This window comes from Trachurus japonicus, chromosome 11 (assembly GCF_045865225.1).
Source record: "Trachurus japonicus isolate A0001 chromosome 11, Traja_1.0".
Lineage (NCBI taxonomy): Eukaryota > Metazoa > Chordata > Actinopteri > Carangiformes > Carangidae > Trachurus > Trachurus japonicus.
The window spans coordinates 13,485,647-13,511,569 of NC_140917.1; the positions used below are offsets into that span (position 1 = coordinate 13,485,647).

The 25,923-nt window shown below is 41.8% G+C and overlaps 3 protein-coding genes across 5 annotated transcripts in view; 2 read left to right on the top strand and 1 right to left on the bottom strand.

Annotated features, from left to right (window-relative positions):
• ssr2 (signal sequence receptor, beta) overlaps positions 1-25,923 on the top strand; it is a 61,478-nt gene that overhangs the window by 28,387 nt on the left and 7,168 nt on the right. The gene's annotated exons all lie outside the window — the stretch shown is intronic.
• LOC146978419 (ankyrin repeat and MYND domain-containing protein 2-like) lies at positions 264-9,344 on the top strand. 2 transcript variants are annotated; one of them, XM_085790366.1, is made up of 10 exons: positions 264-389; positions 1,052-1,116; positions 1,881-2,019; positions 2,749-2,847; positions 2,939-3,099; positions 5,397-5,611; positions 6,991-7,126; positions 7,280-7,408; positions 7,500-7,623; positions 8,620-9,344. In XM_085790366.1, exons 1-10 carry the CDS (start codon positions 323-325, stop codon positions 8,790-8,792), a joined length of 1,308 nt encoding a protein of 435 aa, XP_085646492.1. In that variant the 5' UTR covers positions 264-322; the 3' UTR covers positions 8,793-9,344. The 2 variants fall into 2 exon arrangements, with proteins under 2 accessions (XP_085646492.1, XP_085646494.1); XM_085790368.1 differs by having other exon boundaries at positions 6,991-7,099; positions 8,620-8,947.
• LOC146978420 (sclerostin domain-containing protein 1-like) lies at positions 19,169-20,599 on the bottom strand. The gene is made up of 2 exons (XM_085791115.1): positions 20,341-20,599; positions 19,169-19,605 (listed from the first exon to the last, which is right to left on the bottom strand). The coding sequence occupies exons 1-2, from the start codon at positions 20,537-20,539 to the stop codon at positions 19,169-19,171; spliced, it is 636 nt and encodes a 211-aa protein (XP_085647241.1). The 5' UTR covers positions 20,540-20,599.

Sequence of the window (25,923 nt, forward strand, 5' to 3'; positions counted from 1 at the left end):
CTCAAACCTCGAACACACCAGAGAGCGACTGGTCCGAGCTACATGTAAACATCTTACCTGAAAAAAACAAAGACTCAATTGGGTGACATTGAACATCAGTGTTAGATTTCTTCCCAGTGTTTTCACCATAGACTGTAAAAGGTTTTCACTCAACACACAGCAGGTGTACTGTCCACCCCCCTCCCTTGGTTTGTGCAGTGGTACCTTCCAAGAAAGGCCCAACTCTGTGTGAGATGCTGCCTGTTGTGTCTGGAGCTGTTCAGTTCAGTCCACATGTGAAGTGAAACTGTCAACAGACACATCAGAGCTGATCAGAGAGGAGATGGCTGCACCTCAGAAAGGAGACCTGTCGGCATCCGAGAGGAAGATCCTGCAAGTTATCGCTGCTGGTAAGAAACTGCTCCGTTTTCACATCATACTGCTCTCTGATTTCCTCACTTACTGTAAGCACAGTCACAACTTTTACTGTAATATGTGAGAGTTTTTGTTGCACATACGAGGAATGCGACTGTTTTTAGTTGCTCTCAGTGTCCAAGAATACTAATGTAGCTAAAAAAATGGAAACAAATGTTGTGGTAGAGTGAAGAATGATGATGTATTTGAGTCCCAGCACAAGAAACTGTCCAAAAAACTAACACTGTAATTTATAAAGATTCATTTTTTATAGTGTTTCAATGATATAATCATCATCAGTGCACAACTATAATTGACAAATGAGTGAATATGGGAAACACTGGGAGGCCACTACTACTACATAGGTAAATCATAATGACTGGATTTTATGCATATGTCACTTCTGAAAAGTGTGATCTGGCACTAATAACAGGGAACATAGACACAGGGTTGAACTGATACTCTTCAGCTGGAGAGATATTGTTTCAACATATATATATGAAGTGTTTCCTGAAATGGCTGTGAGGGAATATTTGGATTTTTTTCTGGATTTCCAATCAGAAAATCTCAAAGCAAATGATCCAGAAATAGCAGACCAATAAGATGAATTATAATATAATAATAAAATGAGCTCGGTATGTGTCTGGTTTGTTTGCAGGTGATGTGCATGACGCTGCTCAGCTACTCGCGAGCAAAGAAGTACGAATCAACTGCTTGGACGAGGTATGAGAACATTTTGTAGCGAATATAGTTTTCTTCAGAGTTATTAGTAATACATTTTCAGGCTCAACTAACTGATGTATGTTTAAAATATCTGTATCTGACCAGTGTATTTAAAGGAACAGTACAAACAAATATAACATATATATATATGTCATATAACAAGAGGGAGTCTCTCAACTCTGGTCCTATTTTATATCCTCAATTCCTATTATTTTCAACACATATTTTCAGCACTTTTCTTACTTATCTGTGTAGGCCTGCAAACCAGTTACCAAACCAAACAAGTGGTTCATGTTATAAAAGATGACACCACTGAAGATGACCTAAAGCTCCCCTGCTCCGCCCATAATGCAACAGTTATGTCACGTTAACATATGTTATCCATTGTGATGGAGACATATGGAGACGACTCTTGAGAGGCAGGCGCTGCCCTCTCCAACGCTGGGTGATAATAGCCTCACGCCACTACATGTAGCCCACAGACTCCTTCACGGCGCCCGTCTGTCAGATTCAGGTGTGGTGACAGTCATCCCTCCACCCACGACACAGACACGAAGCAAATGTCTGCTCTGTTTGTGTGTTGTAACACGCACACAGGAAATTCATACCAGTAAATCCTCCTCTTAGGACCTCTTATAGTGATTATATCATTTAATGGTATTTATATCCTAGACCAGATTATTTTAACAGGGCTGTCCCATCTTTTTCTCCAGGTACAATAAACTAATGTGGTGTTTTTGTGTCTGTTTGCTTTGTTTACCAAGTATGGCATGACTCCACTGATGCATGCAGCATATAAAGGCAAGGCAGATATGTGTCGTTTGCTGCTGCAGCATGGGGCCGATGTGAACTGCAACCAGCATGAATATGGCTACACTGCTCTCATGTTTGCCAGCCTGTCAGGTACATGTGTTTGTTTTGTCATCCTAGACTTAGATTAAAGGGATAGTTCACCCAAAATTGAAATTTCATTCAACTCATTATCTACTCACCCTCATGTCGACTAAGGGCTGGGAGAAGTTTCAGAGCTATCCGTGGCTTCTCTGAGTTACAGGGGGTCTCGGCGTAGCAGTGCATGTCCATATAACGGTTGCAAATGGATACCAACTGTCTTCGTAACAAAAAGACACACCAAAAAACATCCAAATACCTCCATGCTGCTCGTATGTAATGTCCGTCTTGTATTGAAGCCCCGAAATGCGAAATTGTCCCGAAAAAAATTGAATACGTCTATATGTCAAGCCTGTTTTGTAGCGGAAGCTTCTCGAAGCTCCTCTTCCCGGTTCGTCAAATTTGGACGAACTGGGAAGAGGACAGACCCTGGTTCGTCCAAATTTGACGGACATTACATACAAGCACCATGGAGGTATTATGTTTTTTGGTGTGTCTTTTTGTTACGAAACAGTTGGTATCCATTTGCAACCATTATATGGACATGCACTGCTACGCTGAGACCCCCTTTAACTCAGAGAAGGCACGGATAACTCTGACACTTCTCCCAGAAATTTCAATTTTGGGTGAACTATCCCTTTAACCTCCAGTTTAGTTTAGGTATTGTTGGTGAAGTGTTTTACTTCTGAATGTCAAACCACTGATTCCCTCCTCCTCCTCCTCCTCCTCCTCCTCCTCCAGGGAAGACAGACATCACCTCCATGATGCTGGATGCAGGAGCAGAAACAGATCTGGTGAATTCTGTGGGTCGTACTGCTGCTCAGATGGCTGCGTTTGTTGGTGAGACAGACAAAAGACTTTACTGTTGGTTACTGTATCCATCTAATGACTCTGGTTGCTCACATCTCAACCACTTTGTTCTCCCTCCAAGGCCAGCACGACTGTGTAACAGTGATCAATAACTTCTTCTCGCGGGCGAGGCTGGAGTACTACACCAGACCACAGGGAATGGAAAGAGAGCCCAGGCTGCCCCCGAGACTAGCAGGGCCTTTGCACAAGATCATCATGACCACAAACCTCAACCCAGTCAAGGTGAGGCCCACTAACGAGCTGAAACGATCCCACTTAATCACAGGTTGACTGATCTCAGAAACACATTTCAGTGTTTCAGAAACACATTTCAGTGTTTCAGGGTCAGCGCTATAATCTGTAACGTCCCTTATTTACTGACTGACTGATAGACTGACTGTATTTCCTCCACTGAGCTTTGGTTACCCAGGTACTTGAGAACTGCAGGGAAGAGGAGGAGCACTTCCAGTACACTGTGCCCCACCTCCACTATTACTTATAGCAAATTAATTTATTCCATTACATTTATCATTATTACTAAAGGAGGCAGTGGAGGAACTACACATAAGACACACCAACCAGAGAGAGTAGGAGAGAGAAAGAGAAAGAAGTGATTGCTAACTACGCTAAAGAAGCTAGTGAATCTGAACAGCATGAACAGTGGAAACTCGAGCAGGATTGGACCATAATCGGTCCATCTCCCCTTCCAGGATTTTAAGCCTTTTTATTTCTCCTTACCAGAGTTGTATAGTGTACAACTTTGCAACTGAGAAACTTCATGTCAAACTAAGTTTTTGTGGATCCTTCCAGTTGTTGCTGTTTGGTTTTTTTAGTTGTGAGGCCAAGAAGTTATGCTACATGGCATGTGGTCAGTATGGTTTTGTTTGGATTAAGTGTTAGGAAGACAACCTATCTCACTGCCAACCAACAATCAATCCATCCTGCAATGACCATGAATACATCTTGAAATGTCAGCTTTTGGGTGGTGCTAGCTCCAAGTTGGGGTCATTCCTGTGTTCCCACAGCCTTATGTTTCCACATTTCTAACTTTTGTTGTCACTGAAAATTAGGCCCTATGTTCCCACAGTCCCACCATTGGTTGGGTTTAGGCAATGAAGAAAATAGTTGGTTAAGTTTAGTAAAAAGACCAGCTAGACAGGCCAGATAGATAGAGTCCAGATAGGTAGAGAGAGTCCAGAGGGAACATAGGGCCTAATTTTGAGAAAAATAGTGCAGTAGGCTAAAGGCTGAATTCACAGACAGTCTTCGAAAGCCCAGTGCCCTTTGAATTCCATACAGGTCCATGTGATCTGTGCTGGCTGCACTTCAGTCCGCAGCTATCTCTGTCCCAACCTTCATCTAAATATATCGACCGGGAGAGTCAGTCAGATATATTTGACGACACATGCATGCAAAAATATTACACAGGGTTACACCAGGAAGCAGTATTTGCAGAAAACGGTGTGAATAAATTAAGATTTGACTGTATTTTTGTGTTATGAACATCCTAAAGACCAATAACAACTTTATATCTGTTTGGTTGACCGCTCTGATCTATAACTATAAGTAATTCAACAATGATTGGACAGATTGTCCCTAAAATAACATCCCCCTGAGGATAATTCCCACTAACTTCTGTTGGTGCTTGTTAACGTTTCCACCAGGTCCTGCATGAGGTTTACATGTTTGATAACTCCCTTCATTTACGTTAATTATGTAGTAATTATGTTGTAACTATGTAGTAATAATATGACGTAATTATCAGATAACAGTCCACTAAAGTTGCAATGATTCTGATGTGCACTGGTCTAATTACTGTAAAATATTGATTTATTATGGCGTTAATTTGAAACAGACTAAACAGGGCTGGTCAGTATTTACCTTTTAAGTTTACAAGATGAGCGATTAGAAAGACCCTGACCCTCCATTTACGTCATTTTTTTTGCCTTTATCCCAAAGGCAAAGGAGCTGTGACTGTCCGACTTGTGGCAAGCAATTGCTCACCCACCTGTCACTTAAAGAGGCCATGGCCACAATTATGCAGAACTTTAAGCCTCAATATAATTTGATCGAGTAAGCTATATATAAAAATCTACACCCTATAAAATTGTCACGAACGGGCAAGGATTTGCTGTAGAGACCGAATGAGTTTCAGTGCCAGGCTGTAAACATGTTTATTTCTGCTGTAAAGCTGGACACTTTAATATGAGAGTCTGTAGCTGCAGCCAAACCCCAATTGGTACATTTGCTCACAGTCTTTTATCCAACAGAGGATGAAGATGTTTGCGTTCTTTTATTTGACATCTACTGGGCTTATTTCCAAAGAATGAGGGATTAGTGTCTGGTTTCTGTCACTATAAGCCTCAGTGTAGGCAACGCCGTGTTAACAGTACATGATGCATACGCTATGAATAACACTGAATGAGATGGAATAACCTAGGGATATACTGTATGTACTCTCTCCTTCCTGTCCCCAACACATTGTCCTGAGAACAACTCTGGCCAGAAATGTTTGTCTAACCAGGTCTCCAATCTGTCAGATAGTCATGCTCGTCAAGGAGAACCCAGTCCTGGTGGACGTGGAGGCGCTGGAGAAGTGCTACCAGGTGATGGACCTGCTGTGTGAGCAGTGTGTGAAGCAGCAAGACATGAACGAGGTGCTGGCCATGAAGATGCACTACATCAGCTGTGTGCTGCAGAAATGCCAGGCCTTCCTACAGAAACAAGATGACAAGCTGGACGCACTTGTCAAGAGGTCAGTCTGTCCTCTGAATATACACACTGTCTTTCTTTTCTCTCTTTTTTTTTTTTTTTTAGAGCCAATGAATCTTCACAAAATGTAAAATTGACAAAAAACGTGGTTTTACGAGCTGTTTTACGAGCTGTTCCCTCAGTTGTCTTGCAGTGATGTAACTAGGATTCGAATTTGCATAATACCACCCCTACCTGAGACCGGTAGAAAGGGGCGGGGGAAGCAGTGGCTCATTTGCATTTAAAGGGACACACACTGAAACCAGCCTTTCTGAACAGGGCTGTTTTGAGAGTATGAAAAGAGAGCTGTGATGTTTGATCCTTGGGATATTTTGACCAAAGCATGTCACATATATGTCTCTAAGACACCTGGGAACTATTTTAATGTGTGGAAAGGGGGCATAATATGTCTCCTTTAATTATCCTTGATGAGTCTAGAAGGAGTCCAACTGTGGTGAACTGAACTGACTGGACCGAGTTTAAAAAGACTCCTGTTTATATCAGGTCTGTACATAGGTCAGGACAAAGACTCTCTGTAGACCTCTCTGATCAAACCATGGTGAGAATCATGAAGTCTGAACATGAACAAGTCTGGAACCAGAGCTCTTGCTGGTGTCCAGATAAACTGCAGGACCATGGAAGGACAGGGAGGGGGTTTCAGAAGTCCTTTGCAGACATGGAGAAGCTGCTTGAAGGACTATCATCATAGATTTCCTTGAGGAGAACCCAATCAGAGTCCAGATGACATGAGACTGGACCAACAGTTCAACCTATCAGCTTAATAATGACCTGAAGCAGCAAAGACAACACTGGAGATGAATCATTCAGACCAATCTCTTACTGTCCTCCAGTGTCCCTGACAGCGTCCGTCCAGACTTAAAGCCTGGAGACCATCTGTGGAGAACCTGAAGATGACAGCTCACAGACACTTCCTGTCCAGTCTGACAGGATCAAGTTAAACTGACTAGATCCAGTCTCAGAGCTGTCACTGCTGCTGAAGCCAGTCCTAAAAAGAACTGGATTAAAAGCCTGGAGGGTTTTGTAGATATTCAAGATTTGAAATTTTTGATACATTTGCAAAGATTTCTAAGAACATGTTTTAACTGTGTCATGAAGGATTAGTGAGAATAGTGGCTTGGTTGTGACAGGTGATAAACACCAAGATAGTATGTGTCAGTTATTCATGGATCAGACTAAACAGTGTGATTTGAATAGTTTTACATGTTGCTCTTGTTAACTTGTCCACTTTTTCCTCATCTTCTGGTGACCCTTAATGTCTATAGCAAGTATTAATGGCATGCATTATACAGTATATATGCATAAATAATAAAACATCACTGCTTTCTGTTGTGTTTGACCTGTTTTGATGCCGCTGGGGTCCAGCCTGCTGAGGGGGAGGGACAGTGATGGTTTCCCACAGTACCAGGAGAAGTTCATTCGAGACTGCATCAGGAAGTTTCCGTACTGTGAGGCCACACTGCTTCAGCAGCTGGTGAGGAGCATAGCACCAGTAGAGATTGTAAGTGAAGAAGAAGAAGAACTGAAGCACAGTGAATGAAATGTCATGTTTAGCTACAGGCCTCAAGAATAAATAAAGATGAATAGATAATAATTATTTCTGTGTGACTGATATAACGATAAAACGTCATGGCACCTTTTTTTCTTTTTGTAGGGCAATGACCCAACAGCGTTCTCCGTGCTGACCCAGGCGCTGACGGGTCAGATGGCGTTTGTTGATGCTGACTATTGCGTAACATGTGGGGAGAAGGGAGCGGACAAGAGGTGCTCCCTCTGTAAAGCAGTAAGTCAAAGTCTGTCAGATAAGTCCGACAGTCATGACAGTCGTCGTGTTGTTGTGCCTGTTTCATTCATGTTTCTCTTTGCTCTTCAAGGTGACTTACTGCAGTTTGACCTGCCAGAGGCTCCACTGGTTCACCCACAAAAAGATGTGCCGGTCTCTGCAGGAGCAGAACGCCGACCTGGAGAAGGACACTCCGAGGCTGAAGGAACTGAAAGGTGCTCATCTCTTACCTGGCTTTTACAGATACACACACTGTACACCTGTAGGTCATAGAGTCTTGTGGAGGGGAAACATTTCCTGGCTAAAAAAAATAAAGGTCTGCAAAAACCCATTCAGTTTTAGCCCAAGGAGGCCTGAGTTAAAACAACATGTATCCTCCAACTGTTACTGCCTCTGTCAGTCACTCTACAATCTACTGTAATGTGACACTTTTGGGCAAGAAAAAAATACAAACAGTAATAGCCTACCACATAGTTCATGTAGATTAGGTAACGTATTAGTCACATGATAAACATGCACATTTTCATAAACTAGAATATATTGAATATCAAATGATGTCTCATAATGCATCTCAGGCTTACAACTCAGTAACACTTTATAATAATACACACTATTAAACATTAGTTAAGCATTAATAAAGACTGAATTCTTCATTTATAAGGCATGAATATTCATTAGTATGTAGTTTATACAGTTAGTGCTTATCAATGATGAGTAAAACATTTTCAACTGTGTTTATAAACTCAATACTGAATACTGCATATTCATGTGTTATAAATTATGAATTCAGTATTTCATGCTTAACTAATGCTTAATAGTGTGTACTTATTATAAAGTGTTACCATGGAGGTGTACATGCCCTGTCCTCCTGGCTTTTAAATGGCAACACATAATAGTCAGATAAAGCTGGTGCTGATGAGAAATGTGCATTTTTGCACTGTGAATGTAGATAGCCTATGTGTTTTCTTTTTGTCCATCTATTAGAAATTGCTATCTGGTACTGAGTATTTATTATTATGCATTTTTATTATATTTTGCATTGCTCCATGTATATATCATTGTCTTATAGTTTTTGATGATTGTATTGATTAATTTATCTTGATGTGATGCAGCAGGACAGTGAAGACTGTTATAAGTCCCCTACGGTAGACGTAAGCCTGCGCCCTCTAGTGTTCAGCAGAGATAATCACTGTGTGTGTGCTCTGTGCTAGACGATGAAAGCGACCTGGTGCTGGAGACGGCCAACTTCCTGCAGGAGCTGTGCATGCGGGCGGAGGAGAAGGTGGCTGCAGCTGGAGGATGCCCTGCAGAGCTGCTCGCCTGCCCCTCCCCCTCTACCTCCACCTCCACCTCCACCAAGGCACCGTCCTGCACCCAAGACTGAGGCAGACAGGGCAACGGGCCGAGGACCACGGATCACTCTGACTCACCTGTATTTGTGAACGTTCACAAAGGTTTCACATGGAGAGGTGCAGCTGGGCAGAAACCATGTCAGCAGGATACTTCCTGTTTGTATATGTCACACCAAGCCACGTAGTTTTAGATCAACAAAAGCTGCTCAGGGTAACAGCTGCTAACAGTAAAGTATTGTAAAGTATAAGCTGAAGCCAGCAAATATTCTGGCTCGTTTGATAAGTGAATAATAGAGTCTAGTACTAGTTCCTCCTGAGAGAAACAACCTCTCACAGCTGTTAAAGAGACCTTCTGTAGTAAAGTTGATTACTTTCCTCATGTAAGTGTTTGAGCAGATATCTCGAAACATAATGAATTAAAGTGAGGTAATGTTGGTCAAAACAAAAATATTGCTGAAGAACAACGGTATAAGTTTAAGTGCATTTCAACAGACTGAAGAAAAGAGGAAGAGAAACTTCTCCATCTGTGGCTCAGCTCAGTGTAGCAAAGTGGTAAAAGTAGCAAAATCCTGAATTACAGCAACCACAATAATATTTTCCTGACTGAAGTTTTTCCAAACTATCTCTGGAAACATATCTGCTTACATCCACTGCGTTAGGGTCTTTATGGCTAATAACAGTTAGTTTGTGGCAACATAAACATCTGGAAAAAGACTGGAATTTCTCCAGATGTGTAAATCAAAGCTTCACTTGTGTCTGTATTACCGTAACAATATTCCCATGAACTGTACATCACTTTGACTCTACACACTAATAATACATACATGCAAAATGTTTCAACAGATGTCAGGTTGTACATGTGTTTATCTGTGCATACAGTGTGTCATTATGGAAGCCTAGCGGGGCCATACTCACAAATACGTCTTTATCATGTGTGTATGTCTTAAGTTGACAAACCTTGTTTTTATCCCAAGAAACAATATAATTAGATTCAGATAATCAATCCCTGGTTCAATAATTCATCATCAAAATGTTGTAATTACCCAAATGATAGAAAGATAAAGACATATTTCCAACTATGGCCTTTCTTGACTTCCATATACCACAAAGTGTGTAAAGACTTTGCCTCAGTGTGGTTAATCTATGTAGTTTAGAGGCTGTTTGTCACATCACAGGAAACACACTCAACAACCTGAGAATGATTTTATGTATTTATGACTTTTACTTGAATGTGTTTCCCTGAACCCAGCTGTAAAAACACAGTTTCATATGAGGTGCGTAGTTTTGTTGTGTGTGTTTCAGTAAAGTAGTCACATCTGTCTGCTATAACCGGCCTTATCTTCTAAATGAATAAAGTTTGCCTACATCAAAGGGACAAAATTATGTTATTATCCTGTGTCCAGAGGCCTGAAGTCAATCATTGTGGTTTTCATTTTTCATGTTCGTACATCCTTGATACAACCTCTACATAATCTGGCTCAAACATTCACTTGGACTAATTTATTAGATTTTGGTGGTCAAAGGTCAAACGGTCAAAGTCAAAAGGATCTCATAATACACAACTGAGCATTACCACTAATTTTCTGTGCTGCTTATCTGTGCAGTGTCATGAATGTGGAGTGGAGAGACAATCTCAGCCAACATAAGATGAAGGTGTCGTATACCCTGGACAGATGGAGACGATCAACATGTTTTGAGTCACCAATCAAGCTGGAGAACCTAGAGAGCCCACACAGACACAGGAAGAACATGCAAACTCCACTCAGACAGGCCTGTGGAGTCAACAGTGCTAACATATATTTATATTATACTGACATTACTCCAGTTGCACAAGCAGGTGGCAGTGTCTTCCTTCTCCTAACCCTTCCTACTACGTAAAACACCTATCCCAGTGTCTGACTCAAATATCCTACATCAGATAGATAGATAGATAGATAGATAGATAGATAGATAGATAGAAAGAAAGAAAGAAAGAAAGAAAGAAAGAAAGAAAGATATATGTCAAGTCCAAAAAACTGTGTAAAGACAGTGCAGTGAAATGTCAAGTGCACAACTGTACCAAAACACAAGAATATATAAAAAATATATGCACACACATATGTACATAAGTTAAATTGAAAATATTAAACAACAAAACAAGTGTAAAACATCACTCTCAATCAAATTAACAAATAAACAAAGTCCATGAAAGCAAAAAAAAAAAAAAGCAAAATGTTTATGATCCTTTTTCAGCATCAAGATGACATGACAGGATGACATTATTGCTTTCTATTCCATACAGTCGTTATATATCCACTCTTTATTCTCACAAATTGAGATGTAAAAATCATCTATAACTGCTTAACTAACAGCCGGGAGACAAACAAAGGGGGTAACTAGGATGAAAATCTTCTTAAAAAAAAAAAGAGAGGCTTCTCCTCAGCCTCACTTTCTCACACACGGTGAACGTCCTTCGGCGATCGCTTGGTTTTCTATGGAGCTCTGTCTTCCTGACGGCATTGTTCTCCATTTCCCATGGGAGCCCACTGACCCCTGTCACTACGCTCATAGGCACAAGCAGCAAGCACGGCTGCTGTCACGCTCACAGCTCGAGCCCCGTCCTCCTGTTTCTGCCCTATTATCCCCTCTCCCCCTCATCTGCGTGTCACACTCGCTCTGGACCGCTGTGAAGCATGAAGGCTTGATCTCAAATTTCCGGTTTGTGAGATGTAAAAATTAGCAAATGCTCCGTGGGATCAAATAACTTTGATAGTCTTCTTACAAGCCCCCGGGTTCTGTTGTCCACGGCCTCCCCTCATCCATAACCTCCAGCTGGATGATGTGATGTGACAAACACAGCTTTTTGGGGTAATTGGAGATCATTTTGAGGGGACAGGGGAGGGAAAATGGGGAAAAACACACACCCCACCTCTGTGTAATAATAATGGCATGAACTGGACAGTTTTGGAGTGGATTTATTTTCAGTGGTATCAAAAGGGAGACAAGGAGAGTTGGAGGAAAGTCATTGTCAGAGAGTCCTGGGAAAGGCGTGTAAGAGGACACCTCGGGTCTTAGGGGCAAAGTTTCGGCAGGATAAAGGTGGAGAGGAGGCTTTGTCTGGCTACTGTATGATTTGGATAATGGACATATACATACATCATGAAGGTGAGCTCATCCACACAGCTTCAGCTGCATGAGGCTCAGTGAAAAACCATCATCCAAAACATGAAACCACTTAAACTCTTAGTGTAGACCATGTGAAATAAATGTAACTGCAAATAGAAATATTAATCAAGTGTTTTTTTATGCTTTGAGGTATTGTCTCAACTTTGAATATTATCTGCTGCTACTCATATCAGGATGCTTCATGTAGGTTATACTGCTCACTTGTGGACAGTGAGAGGACGTGACAACAAAACTGACCTGAAATAATAAATAAAAAACTGTTGAGATCTAGAAACATAAAACTTTAATCAACAACTTTCATTTATTGTTTATTTGACGAGCACGATGCACATTAATGAACAATTGGTGAGGTACACATGACGTCATGTAAATATGGCCGATTTAGCTCAAAGCTAATTTCCATCCGTAGTCCTCAAAGACGGACAGACATACCATAAAAACAATAGGAAGCTATCTAAATATAAGAAAATGATGTTCCTAAAAGAGAGTCAAGTTGACCTCAAGGCTTGAAGATGTACATGCCACTTGTCTGATAACCATAAAAAGATAATGTTCCAGGGCCAAGTATTGACCAAAGTCTGCATGCCATATTGATTGGTAAAAATGGGTGGGGCCTATATTCATCAATATCTGCCATCTAAAGTCTTTTTTTTTTCAATTTTCAATTTGCAGAAACCTGTAATGAGCCAATGGTTGTGCAAATACTTATGATCTCAGTCAGCCCAGTGAAGGGGGCTCCAGTCCTATAGCATTAGCATTAATTAGCAAGACTTTACATTAAATTGTGACATCTGAAGCTCAAAAACGAAGCCAACCCTTAAAGAGACAGTTCAACATTTTGGCAAATTGGCCCATTGCCATAATCCCTATAGTCATAGGAGTAAGTTCGTTACCTTTAATTGTCGGTGCAAGCTATTTTTAGAATGGCGGAGCAGAGCCGTGAGCTGCTCAGAGCTACGCTACGGAGGCCGATGGGATTTCTTGGTTTCCCTCATCAAACTAATTAAATACACAATCCAACAACTCCAAAACGCTCTGGTGGACAAATTGCGACCTGCACATTCACCACATTATGAGATAATAATGTAACATTATGAGACAGAGTTGTTTTCGAGGTAAATTCATGCAAAAGCATGCGCGTTCCCATTGGGGGCAGTTATTAAGGTAACGAACCTACTCCTAGATCTATAGTGCTTATGGCAATGGGCCAATTTGCCAAAATGTTGAACTATCCGTGACGTGATGAGTTTCTGCATCAATATGAGCAGCAGCATCAATTTGACAAATCTCATGGAGGAAAGTTGAACCCTACATTGGATGTTATAAGACGAGTTAGACAAGTTACTTCACGTCTCTTCTCATATCAGAGAACAAGAGAGATTTTACATGCAGGTCCCAAACAGCACCTGCAGTGTGTTATCGGTGCTCTGAGCTCTGTCATCTTGCAGCATGTTGGTGCTAATGCTACAGTTTCCAGCAGGATGAGATCATCAAGAAAGCTACAAGGCTATCAAGTGCTTCTGGACCACTCTGTGTTGACACCTTATACCAGATGAGGAACAAACAGCACAGCTTTTATGTCCTGCTGTCTGCAGGGGTTGTCTGTGGATAGGAAACCTTGTCTCCTTAATGTGGACCCTAATGGACCATCTTCAAGTTGCCGTCACCAGCTCTTTCTCCTGACTTCCCTCTCAACGAACCAATGATGTAACGGTGAAAACACATCTCACTGTCTCTATGAGAAGAGTGCAAAACACACAACTGCTCTGTGGTGTTTCTTGTATCCGCTGCCAATTGATTTTCCGGCAATTGGCATGTCTGTGAATCTAAAGCTACGGCTCAGAGTCTCGCCCCCTGCAGGAGTTCTCTGGTCACTGCTGTATTGTGTCTCATCCGATGGCCCTGAGAGCTGAACGTACGTGCAAAGACACAAACACACTTCAAATTCAGAAAACAACCTCATCGATTTGGCAATGCATGTGTTGCAAAAACTCACAACACAATGGAAGGACAAAAAAGTGCCAGGCCATGGGGCGCACTCGTTTAATGTTTTTAATTTGAGAAGTTATGAAAACCACTACGTGTGATGGGTGTTTGAAAATAAGTAGATTTTGTTTGGTTTATTAAAGCATTAATATCACATTTCAGATGCTGTTAAGCCATAGTCTTTAGCCGTGTTCGTCACTCTTTGAGTGCTTGAAAACTCTAGTGTTTTTGTGTCTTTGCATGTGTTTACTTAAAGCTGCAGTGTGTTGAGCTTTCAGGGCCACCGTAGTCTGGGTATTTCAGACAATATGTACAGTAAAGTCAAGTATCAGTTGTCACTATATGGAAAAGTTGTCTTTTCTCCTCATGTGTAAGGATTTGAACTCCCAGACTGGCTGAGGTGATCGTGCTTTTTGTGCTCCTTTACTTTTGTGGTCTCACTTCCCTCTCTGATGCTTTGACGGATCCAGCAGCTTTAGAAGTGGATCTCGCAGAGGTCTGGCATGTGATCCCTGTGTGTCTTTGTGTGGCGACGGTTTTCTCAGCGCTGTGGCTGCGAGGGCATCCTTCACTTACATTCTGCCTGAATGAGGAACAGGTGTGTCTGCAGCACGGAGATTAAACCCTCTTTGACGGTCTGAGGCTATTGACTGCAGAACACACATGTAGACAGACATCCAGCAGCAGCACCTTTCACAGCTTCAGGCCTCGGGACACACAACAAAATGGACCTTTGTATGATTCTATTTTGGTCTTTTTCTTAGCATGTTTGCGGAAGATGACTTTCTGCGGCTTTTGATGTGGCTCCCGCCCTTTCTTTGATGTACACAACATCAGAAACCTGCCCAGCGATTTGATTCATAACGTAGGGACAGAGGAAGATTAACACTTAAGGTTGCGGGCCTTTGTCAGCTATGATGTGGCTGTGAGGCAGAGGCGCAGCGGCATTATCTCATGATTAACTGCTGCTTGTTTTGGTCTGGATGTGACCACATGGCTTCCTGACACCCAGCGGTGTCCCCGCCTGCGCCGTGAGCCTCCTATTCAGCCATGTGTGAACTCTGGAGCGAGTGCGTGTTGTATTCAAAGACCGACGGCGTAATGTTCAGCTACCAGAGTTCTGCAGGATGTGGACTCTGCTCGGATAATGTATTGTAAGCCGGTGGTTAAGAGAAGAGATGCATCAATAGACGTGTAATTACAGCTTGCAGCAGATGTCTCAGCACAGAGTGTGATGTCTGTGACCCTCCGATCAAAGGTCCACACCCACCCACACAACATGACTCACAAAGGCAGGAAGTGCCAAGACCACAGCCAATATACAGCACGATGGACTGAACTCATGGAGAACGCAGAACATATGTTGATATCTTTAAAAGCAAAAGAAGACCTTTCTTTTCAGTCTGAATCTCACTTATTTATTGTTGTCATATTGTTTATTATTTATGTATTTATCTCTTATCCTTACCCAACATGTTTGTCTGTTGAATCTATGTTTGTCTATATGTTTGGACCCCCTCGAAAACGAGATGGTACATCTCAAGGGTTTTTATCCAAATAAACGAATTTCAACCCTATTCATCATGTGAAATCATGTTTTAGGCAATTCTTGTGTAATTACTGTGTTATATCTGTGTAATAATGCATGTGGCTGAGCCCATGGCACCTTGGTCTCTCGTAGGGGAGCCTAGCTGGGGTATCTAGCTTAATGTTGCTCTCACCCAAAGCATTTATATTCTGTGCCCCTGCTGCTTCCGACCTCTCTCTCAGCTTATTTATGTTTTGGCATTCTCTCTCTCTCTCAGCTAGTACAAGTAAGCTGTTTGTGCTACATTAGCTAATAGAGTTTGTAGGGGCTACTGTTGCTCCAGCATAGATTATTTAAAAAAGGGCAGGGGGTGGGTTTTTTGTGGGCCCTACTGTGGGCCCCTTGTCCTCACCTTTCTCCCTACGGCCCTGGTCACATCCACTCATTCACCAGAGGATCAGGGGTTTGAACCACTGTCCTTCTGGACGTGGACAACCCATGAGAGCAGGGGGGGTTGGGATCACAAGAGAGAGGAAACAAGATGAAAGAAATACATAAATAAAACTATGAAAGTAAAAAGTAGCCCATGTTTTCTTTGATTATAACCACAAAAAGACACCAAACGTTTCTTCTTAAGGATCAACACTTCAAATAAACCACAGCAGAGGAGGGAAACATGGAGCTTTAAACCAGTATGTGGAGTCAGGTGAAAGTATATCGTCTGTGATAACACAGAGTTTGAGCCCTGATCTGACAGAATAAATCAGTTGCAAGTGTCAGTAAAAGTCTGTGTGGAAACCCCCAGTGGTCCTGCAGGTTTGTGCCGGAGTCAGGAAGACTCTGATTGTGTGATCAGAAAGTTTCTCTCAGCTGTATGGAGAGTATTGAAGTGTTCAGTTTTGTCCCCTGCCATTTAATTTATAAACTACATTGTGAACAGTGCAATTTCAGGTAAATACAAGCCAGTTCCTGCCTGTAGGTGGATTGGACAAGTAGGTATTCATGCCATAAATCATAGCATAGATCCTATAAACAATAATAGCCTATTAATAATTTTATTCATAAAGCACTTTTCAAGCAAAGCACAAAGTGCTCTCCAGGTAAAAACAAACAAACAAACAGCGCACAATTAGAAGGAAAAAGAATCTCATGTAAGTCGTGAGAGGAATTAATCCATAAGATTTCAATGGAACAAACCAGCATTTGGTCATATTTTTATTATCTAAATCTAAAATGAATACTCAAAAAGTCCTTGCATCACTGAGGGAAGGGGCAAAAGTGATGCAAGAATATAACGTTTATCTAAATAACCAACTTGCAGGCTGCTACTAATATTGATGTCTTTTTGGTTAATCTGAGCTGTTGCTGTTTTTGAAAGGTTGCTATCATTTCTAAACTGGTCAGTTTTCAGGACATGTTCAAGTGTTGTGTATTGATAAGTACAACAGCTCTCCTCTGTCTTATTCATCATTCTCTTTCCTCTGTGTTAAAGAAGAATGGAAGAATGGTTGTTTGTCACATTTGACAAATACATCTTTGTATTTGACGTCTCTGCTTTGCAAATAAAATCCAGCATTAAAATCCAACTTAATGCTTAATTTTGTGTGCATTTCTAAGCGTATGTGTCTCATAACAAAAGAGCCATAGAGCCCCTCATAATAGCCCACACAGCGGCCCATTAGACTACAGTTTGTGAGAGTGAGTACTTCCACTTCCACTGAGTGTGTTTTGCGTCGCTGTGGTTAGCCTGCTACTAGCCTGTCAGCCTGCTTCTTTATTCACCTGAGAAAAAAGCTGTAACATGTTTTTGATCGACGCTCCCGTTGACCCCTCGGTGCACCTACAGGATACTATTGACAAAGAGACATCAATCCTTTTTTATCCTCTGGGGGAAACACAAGTTAAACATCCTGTTGTCAACCAGCGCAGGTGATTCTATTCACCGGCTGCCTCAGCCCACAGCTTTCAGAGGGAAAACATGAAGGGATACATGAGACAATAAAGCGTCTTAACATGTTGCCGCAGCTGGAACAAGCCCCACCACTAGCCTGGAGGTAAAGGTATCCCCTTCATAATAACACAAAGTAAAGAGAGCTTCATCACTGACTAATGCCTCTGTTGTTCAGGAGTTCCTGTTTGCAGTGAGACTGTCTGGCATGCCTGCAGCCTTATGTCAGATGCACACACTTTCACCCACACACATACGTCTCATTAGATGTTTATTTCAGACATATTTATAATAAAAAAACAATTTGCATTAGTTGGTACAAAAATAAATTACATAGCATTCACTCTGAAACCCATAACCCTTCCCACATGCTGTAGATCCACACTACAGGCTACCGCTAAACGCTATTCTACGTTACGTAACTCTAACTTCACATTTGAAACTTTTACATCATGATTTGCATGTTTGCATCCACAGTCTGTTGAGCCTTTGACTTTCTGTTCTCCATTATTTTGTACATGCACGAACCAAAACCTTTACACCCATCCTGGTTCCCTTCTCTACACATCTATACGTCCTGGCCTGGGGGGGAAGTCTCAGGGAAAGTATCGCTGTTGCAGCTTATTCGCAAATGGGGCATGTTTTCTTTTCTAATACAAAGAAATGTTAAATTAAAGTGATCTATAAAACTGTATCAGTTGCTTCCAATTGCTTCTACATAAGTTTAAAAAAAAGTTTGCTGGGACTTTTTTAGCCCAAATATATTTTCTACTATGTCAAATGGAGCTGAAGGTTTTTAATCCAAGTTGGAGGACGTGTTGTGCATCTTTTCAAGAGCTTCTGTAGATTTGAGCTTTGTGGTGTTGGTGTAAAAGTCAGATATCCTTAACACTATTTTGATTTGATTGAACTTTTTTGTCTGTTTTCTTTTGTCTCGCCTACTATAATGTATCTGTATGTAACGGATTATAAATCCACCAACATCTTCCCTGACACTTCTTCATCCATTGTCAGTGATTATGTTTACATGTACTGTATGTAATATCAAAATCATTTGGAAATATTCACTGTAATCTGGGACCTCTGATATTTAAACTATTTTTGAATCAGAAAGTTGAGCTACGTTAGATTATGAACATAACAACTTCCCGTTGGACTGGCTGGCTGTTTGGGATCTGAGATAGTTCATCCACTCTATGGAAATAAAGTCCCTGCTTCTAAACAATGGCCAACCTGCACATTTGGTGTGATACATAAAAGCTGCACTCAGTCATATTGTGTTTACAGAAGTTGATCAAAGGTTCACCACCGTCTTTTTCTAAAGTCTAACATCTCTGTTTGATCTTTATAGGTTTGTGAAGCGGCTCTCTTCAATCTATTCCCTTTTCCTCTCTGTATTGTCCTCACCAAGACACTGTGTCGCCTCATGCCATCGGCTCTCTCAACAGTTGTGGTTCACCTAGTTTAGCATAAAGACAAGAAGCGGAAAAAAATGTAGAATTCACTAATGAAGATGTTTTGTGTTTGATATTTGTGTTCACAGATTGAATAAACAAGACTTAAATATGTATTTGCGGTATTTGTATCTGTTTCTTACAGTCTTCTTACAGTCTTTAGGCTAAACTAGACTAAACATGACCCGACTCCAAGTCAGTAGTTAGAATATCATTCCCTGTTTCCTCCACTGTTTCTGGTCTGGCTCTTAAATATTTGCACACTATATCATAATTCATCCATAAACACCATGTGATGTCCCCATCAGGTGTGGCTGTTGGAGGTTTTTAGTTTTCAGACTGCCTCCCGCCTCTCTCCTCCTGCTGTCCAGGCCTCCTCACGTTTTTTCTCTGTTTGCCGCTCTGGACAGATGTGTCCTTGTGTCCCGAGTCATTCTGCTCTCTGGTGTAGCGCTTGCACTTGCAGGAGGTCACCACGGTGATCTTGTAGGTCCTGGAGCTCCCGTCCTGGCACTGCAGACGGATCCTCTGGGTCCTGGTCCGGTCGATGACGCAGCGCCACTCCTGTGCGTCGCGGCGGCTCCAGTACCTCGTCGTGTGACCGCTGCCACCGCCGCCGCCGATCCAGTTGGGCAGCAGGTGGGCCGGCAGACACTCCCCAGCACACACCAGCTCCTTGATGGGGTTGACGCTGGTGCACTGGCCATCAGAGATGTACTTTGTGGACCTCAGCTCCCTGCAGCCCACCTGGCTCTGGTCTGCACCTGAGACAAGAAACTGCATTATACATCTGTATGTCCATATACATACACTCGTAAATGGATATAAGATGTGTGATGTCTGTATGGGCATTTTTCATACGTTCCTGAACACTTTTTCCTGCTGAATCTGTGCAATTAAGTGCATTGCCATATCTTTGTTCCAATGGACCCCCACACTCTCACTGGACACCTTTACCCCTTTAAAAAATATATGTTGTACTACAGTAACAGGATCTTTAAGTCTGCAGCATAATATTACATTTTGAACCTAGAAATAACACCTTCACTACACTAACAGGGTTGAGACCTTAAGCTTTATCAAAACTAACCTGTTAAGGAACCTGACCTTTGAGCCAAAACAACACATAAGGAGCCACAGTATTTATAATGAGCTGAGACTTTTTATTTATTGAACAGGTAGGTACAGTATGGCAGCAGCTGGACCCTGTACCTGAGAGGGTCTTTGCAGAGAGGACAAGTGAACCATAATAAAACCAGAGAAATGCCACTCTGTTTGGACAACAGACTTTAATTTGAGACCAAACCCTCTGCTCAAAGACTCCTATAGAGCTCATCTTAAATATCTTCATACATCAGGACATTATAAGAGAATTCCCATCATACTTTATGAAAATCCACCTGCTGAAAGAGTGACGTCCCCTCTTGCACATAACTCTACAATCTACATCACAGGTGAATCTACCTTTGTGTGCGTCGTGCGTAACCGTTTGGACTCACCGTTGCGCGCAGCGTCAGCCGGCCGCCTCCCGCCGTTCCTCGCCTGGTTCGTGTCGTCATTGGCCGGTTCGTCCTGCGTGTCCTGCACCGGCTGAGTGTCGAGAGACTCCGTGGCGTCGTTGTGAACAGCCGAGCTGCTCCTCCTGCTCAGCAGCAGCAGGAGCGCAACGAGCTGGAGTCCGCTGGCACGACGGAGCATGCTTCACCTGGCTGATCTGAGAGCTGCTGTCAGTGACAGTGTCACACCTGATGAATGACGAACCTGCTGCTGCTGCACCCGGGGTTTATATAGGCGCACGGGGACTTTATGAATGAAGCAGACACGCCCACTCTGACAGCAGCCCGCGCTTCGTGTGTCAGATTCATCTCTTCTATAAAAAGTCAACTGTGATGACATCAGACAACGTCATTGTCAACACGTAGGGCTAAATGTCCATCATCAGTGTCTAAATGTCGATATTTTATTTTTTTAATAAAACAATAATAAAAATAAAAAATAAAAAAAAAGAGGAAAGTTGTTGATATCCACAGGAAACAGAACAAAAAGAAATAAAGAAGAGCAACAGAAATATGGTGAGTGTGCATGTCAAAAATAAAATAAAATAATGCCAATATAATAATAATAATAATGAAAATAGTTGAGTGTTTTTCAGACTTTTGATGGAGAGTGAACTCTTCACAATCACATCAGTGTAGAATTTGCAGCACATGCTCTGAGTCTATTAAGTATTGTTATCATTAATGTGACAGCAGAAAATAAAGGCAACTTAGGAACATATCCATGAACGTCTGGTTTTGCAAAGTGATGAGAAATCATGCAACTTCCCCTCTCAAATATCAGAGAGGTCTGTCAAGATGATACCCGCCTTAGAGCCAACCCTATGAAGTTAAAAGCTTTACAGTCTGGATTCAAGCTTCCTCAATGCCCAATCTAAGGTCTTCAAACATCAAACAAAATGTGACCGCTCACACCTACAACGTGGATCTGACCTGGATTGAGATGCAGCTTGAACGGGACTTGGATCCAGAGTATCCTTGATCACTCAATTTGGGCTATGGAGACATTTAAATAAATCGCCTCTTTACTTATTATCATTCAGGAGATGCTTGTGCCAGTGCAAGAGATCAGACAAAAATCATTTTTACATATGTGAGAGACATAGATTATACAGAACACACATCAAGACTTTACAGAGTCAGGTCCAGACTCTCTCACATCATGGGATTTCCCTTGTAGACAAGACCTGTAGCTGTCTTTACATTAAGGACAAATTATGATTAATATTCACACAAGACAGAAGCTGATTCAGAACCCTCTTATCTATCTATTACGGCTAGAAAAACCAGCAAAGACGTTTGGTGCTGATATGCTGCTCAGTGCTCACCAGTGTCCAGTGTTACTGCTGACCACAGGATGCTGGAGATTGAATATCTGTGACCAGCAAGAGACTCTAGTGATTGTTTATTCTATTATTTGTCGACCTTATTTATAATATTAGTAAAAAGAGCATTAACTCCATTTACACAATTCAAACCATGAATTTTCAAATATCTTTGAGATCTACTGAAATTATTACTGTTACATAAATCTCTCATGACTTCAGTGTGTTGTCTCCACCAGCAGAGGGCAGCATTTTGACTCCTGACAGTCGGTGGTGACAGAGACGAGCTCATAAAAACCTGCGATGAACTCAAGTTGATTTTGCATTTATTTCAGTCGGACACTTCACAGGACCGTCCTCTGGCTTCGTCTTCACACACTCATCATTCAAAGCAGAACTTTATTTGAAACGTGAATATGATGTTATTATAGTGAAGGACAAGAAGCTGTTTCCACTCTAATGTTGCTACCATGAAATGATCATTTTCTCTGATCCACTCACCAGAGTTTGTCACTTTTCTTTCTCCGTGAAAAAACCTCCCACTCAGTGGAAAACCACACAACATCCTGTGTGAGCCAAGGGGGCTGATGGGAGCTTTGAGGAGCCGTTACAAACCACGTGGCCTCGTCTCAGCTCACAGCTCGTCCTTGTTTGTCCTCGGCTGCATCAGAGCTCCACTTCTCCCCAGGTTCACCAGAGGAAACACCACAGCACAAAATGCTTTTCCTCCCAGCTGCTGCTCTGTGCTGTCTGTGTTCAGGTGAGTGTTTCCACACAACCAGGAGCCAACACACTCAACCTGTCACTAACACTCACACACTCACCTTCATCTACCTGTCTGTGTCTCTACAGCGCTGGTTACCATGGCAGCAGAGGTGATGCTGATTCAGGACCAGTTATCATTGACCAGGAGAGTTGATGAAACTGTCTCATTCAGCTGTGGACGAAATGACCAGTGTGGCACTTCTGTATACTGGTACCAGAAGAGAGAGACGGAAACATTCAGACGGATTCTTGATATTAGGAGAAGTGATGGCTACATCTACTCACAATACGGCCATCCTCAGAAAGATGATTTCACATCTGTTAAGAAACAAAACGGCTGGGAGTTGGAGATAAAGAAAGTTAAAGTCTCGCATTCAGCCTCCTACTACTGCTCCTGTAGGAAGTTAGATCCCCCACAGTGAGAAAAGATCCGTGCAGCCTGAACAAAAACCTCCAACAGTCAAACAGTGGTAGTGACAGGAAGAGAGCAGTCGACCACAGACCACGTTCACATGTTTCACCTGCAGCTCAGACGCCTTTTCAAGACTTTTCTATGATATTGATTCATGTTTTCATCAGATATTTCAGCAGGTTTCCTGTTGTTCCCCACAGTGACGACAAAGAAGAAACACACAAGCTCAACGACAAAACAAGATGAAGACAAAACAAGAAAAACTACTAAAACAATAAGAGGTCTGGAGCTCTCCGGATGTTTGACCAGAAACCAAAGTATTGGACAAAGTGAAATGTGACCTGATGGTGGCGCCAGATGAAGATTCAGAGGTTCAGCAAAGTGAGCAGCTTCATCCTGAGGGGAACATGAACGTCTGAACCAGTTTCAATGGGAATATTTGTTGAGATATTTGAGTGTGAACAAAAAGGAAAAACAACAAGAGACCATGTCATGTTGATATGAACATTAGAGAAACACATGATGGAGCTGAAACATGATCCTGGTTCATAATGTGTCGCCTCAGCTGACACATTCAGCAGCAGCAGGTTTTTGTATTAGTCTTTCTCACTGTGGGAGCAGATCGCTCTACATCGTCTTCGGCTCAACTGGAACTAAACTATATGTAACAGGTATGAACAAACTTTTATTTTCCTTGGGTTGTTTTATTGAAGAAGTTGAAAATGCGTTTGAAGTCAGAATTGTCAAAGAAATATTAATTTGAACAAAATCAAACAACTTGAGGATGAATAAATTTGTTCAAAATATAGATGTTATAATTACACATTGGATGATATTTAAAAATTAAGGAAGTCAATTAAATGTAATCAATAGAAGGAATTTTAATTATTCTGTGTGTATAATGTACATTGATCAACACTTTTATAATAATGTTTCCTTAATTAGGCTACCTCTAAATCTTATACCTATTCATCTCGTCAATATGACAACATTTTACATAGAGAATGTAACAAAATTGTTGTTTTGATGTAAAATAAAAATACAGTAGTATAATAAATGGTATCATGTGAAATTAGTAAATATTTTTAAATACTATAAATGTATAAATAATATTAATATAGATGTTTACCTAAGTACCTATAAGTTCTTTTAATGTAAAATTTATCAACATTTCTTTAGGTCTAAATATTTCAATCATATGACGAATGTAAAACAGCCTTTAATTACCTAATAAAAAATAGCAAAGATAAAATGTTTGGTTAATTCTCTATAATTGGTTTAATCCGTCATAATTTAGATAATAACAAACATTTTTGATACGTTAGAATCACACATAGAAAACATTGTACATATAAGAAAAAATACATGCACACTTCTTTAATATTTAATTAATATGTTAGAAAATGTATATGTCAGAAAACATAAATTTAAACAGGTTGATTTTTGTATTAATGGAACAGTATAATTTATATGATAACACGGTTCTTTGATACGGTGTATCTGTTTTTGTATTATACCTAAAACTAAATTAATAATAAAATGTGAGGATAAAATATAAGAAAGACAGATGATGTGTAGATGCTGCAGCTCAGTAACTCTATGTACAGGTGAACCAGTGTGTGTGTGGACCTCTGTGCTGTATTGATGAGTAGTTGAGTGATCAGAGTCCATGTATTTTCCAGGATCAGACTGAAAGCAGTGCAGTGCTGGAAGCTGCTGTTGACTGTGTGAATGTGTGTCTGTGCTGCTTGTTGCTGCTGTCAAACTTCAGCTGAGCAGGTGGTGAAGCCCGTGGTGAGCGTGTACCCAGCAGCAGCCAGAGCCCACCTGGAGGGGAAGAGCTCCCTGCTGTGTGTGGCCTCAGCCATGTCTCCTCCTCTGGTCCAGTTCTCCTGGAAAAGACACAAGGAGGACGGTGAGCCTTCCCCTGCTGATGGAGAGCAGCTGGAGCTCACAGAGTCGGGACGCTCCGCCGCCATCTTGCTGGTGGACCGGCCAGAGGACGCCACGTATAAATACCGCTGCTACGTGAAGCACGAGGGGGGCACGGTGGAGGCCCAAACACTACAAGGTGATGAAGGCTCGGTGACTGTGTTGAGCAGTGATTCAGCTTCATGTGGAGACGCTGTCACAGAGAGCAGAGCAGCAGAGCTCACACATTTCTCACTACAACTCCAAACATCCCACTCCTTTTCTGTTTCAGAGCTTCCAGCTCCAGCAGCTCCCTGTCCTCCAGAGAGAGAGTCAGCACGCCTGGCAGCTCTGCACCAAGCTGACTGTAAGATCACCTGCTGCCTCTCTGCAGGGACAGCTCCACTGCTCTGCTGCACTTAGGGCCCAATATCAGTCTGTTCACTTTCTGCTCATCACTGAGGGACTCAAACATACACTCCCTGATTGTGTTAGAGTGTCCAACAGCACAACAAAGCCCAGTCACAGAGCTTTCACTGCACCATCTGACTAACAACACCTGTTGGGGGCGCTGTACTCAATGTCTCCACTCATTCATATTTCTATACATGAAGAATGAATCTAATGAGTGTTTGAGGTCAAAGGTCACAGAAACAAAAACCTCAGTGAGTCCAACTTCAAACTGTGTGTTTTTCTCTCAGTGATGCTGCAGTGGTTTGAATTGTCAGCACCACTTGACAGCAGAAGGTGATGAAGGCTTGGTGACTGTGTTGAGCAGTGATTCAGCTTCATGTGGAGACTCTGTCACAGAGAGCAGAGCAGCAGAGCACTGACTGATTTCTTGTTGACTCCTTTTCTGTTGCAGTGCTTCTTCCCCTGGATCCTCTCCAGCCTCAGTGCAGGGTGAAGCTGCTCTGTCTGCTCTACACAGTGCTGATAGTGAAGAGTCTGCTGTACTGCTGTGGACTCTCTCTGCTGATGAGCCTCACAAACAAGGGACCGTCCACCAGCTGCACACGTGCTGACTGACTGTTTTCTGCTCCACTTTACTCTCCATCACATCTCATCACTTCATCTCATTTATCTCTTTCATCACAGATTCAAGTCTGATGT

Bases quoted from the DNA above. Each gene is read 5' to 3' on its own strand.
- LOC146978419 (XM_085790366.1), top strand. From the start codon at position 323: ATGGCTGCACCTCAGAAAGGAGACCTGTCGGCATCCGAGAGGAAGATC. The intron at 3,100-5,396 runs GTGAGGCCCACT...CCAATCTGTCAG, and splicing joins CAAACCTCAACCCAGTCAAG to ATAGTCATGCTCGTCAAGGA. The intron at 5,612-6,990 runs GTCAGTCTGTCC...GCTGGGGTCCAG, and splicing joins CTGGACGCACTTGTCAAGAG to CCTGCTGAGGGGGAGGGACA.
- LOC146978420 (XM_085791115.1), bottom strand. From the start codon at position 20,539: ATGCTCCGTCGTGCCAGCGGACTCCAGCTCGTTGCGCTCCTGCTGCTG. The intron at 19,606-20,340 runs GTGAGTCCAAAC...TTCTTGTCTCAG, and splicing joins GGCTGACGCTGCGCGCAACG to GTGCAGACCAGAGCCAGGTG.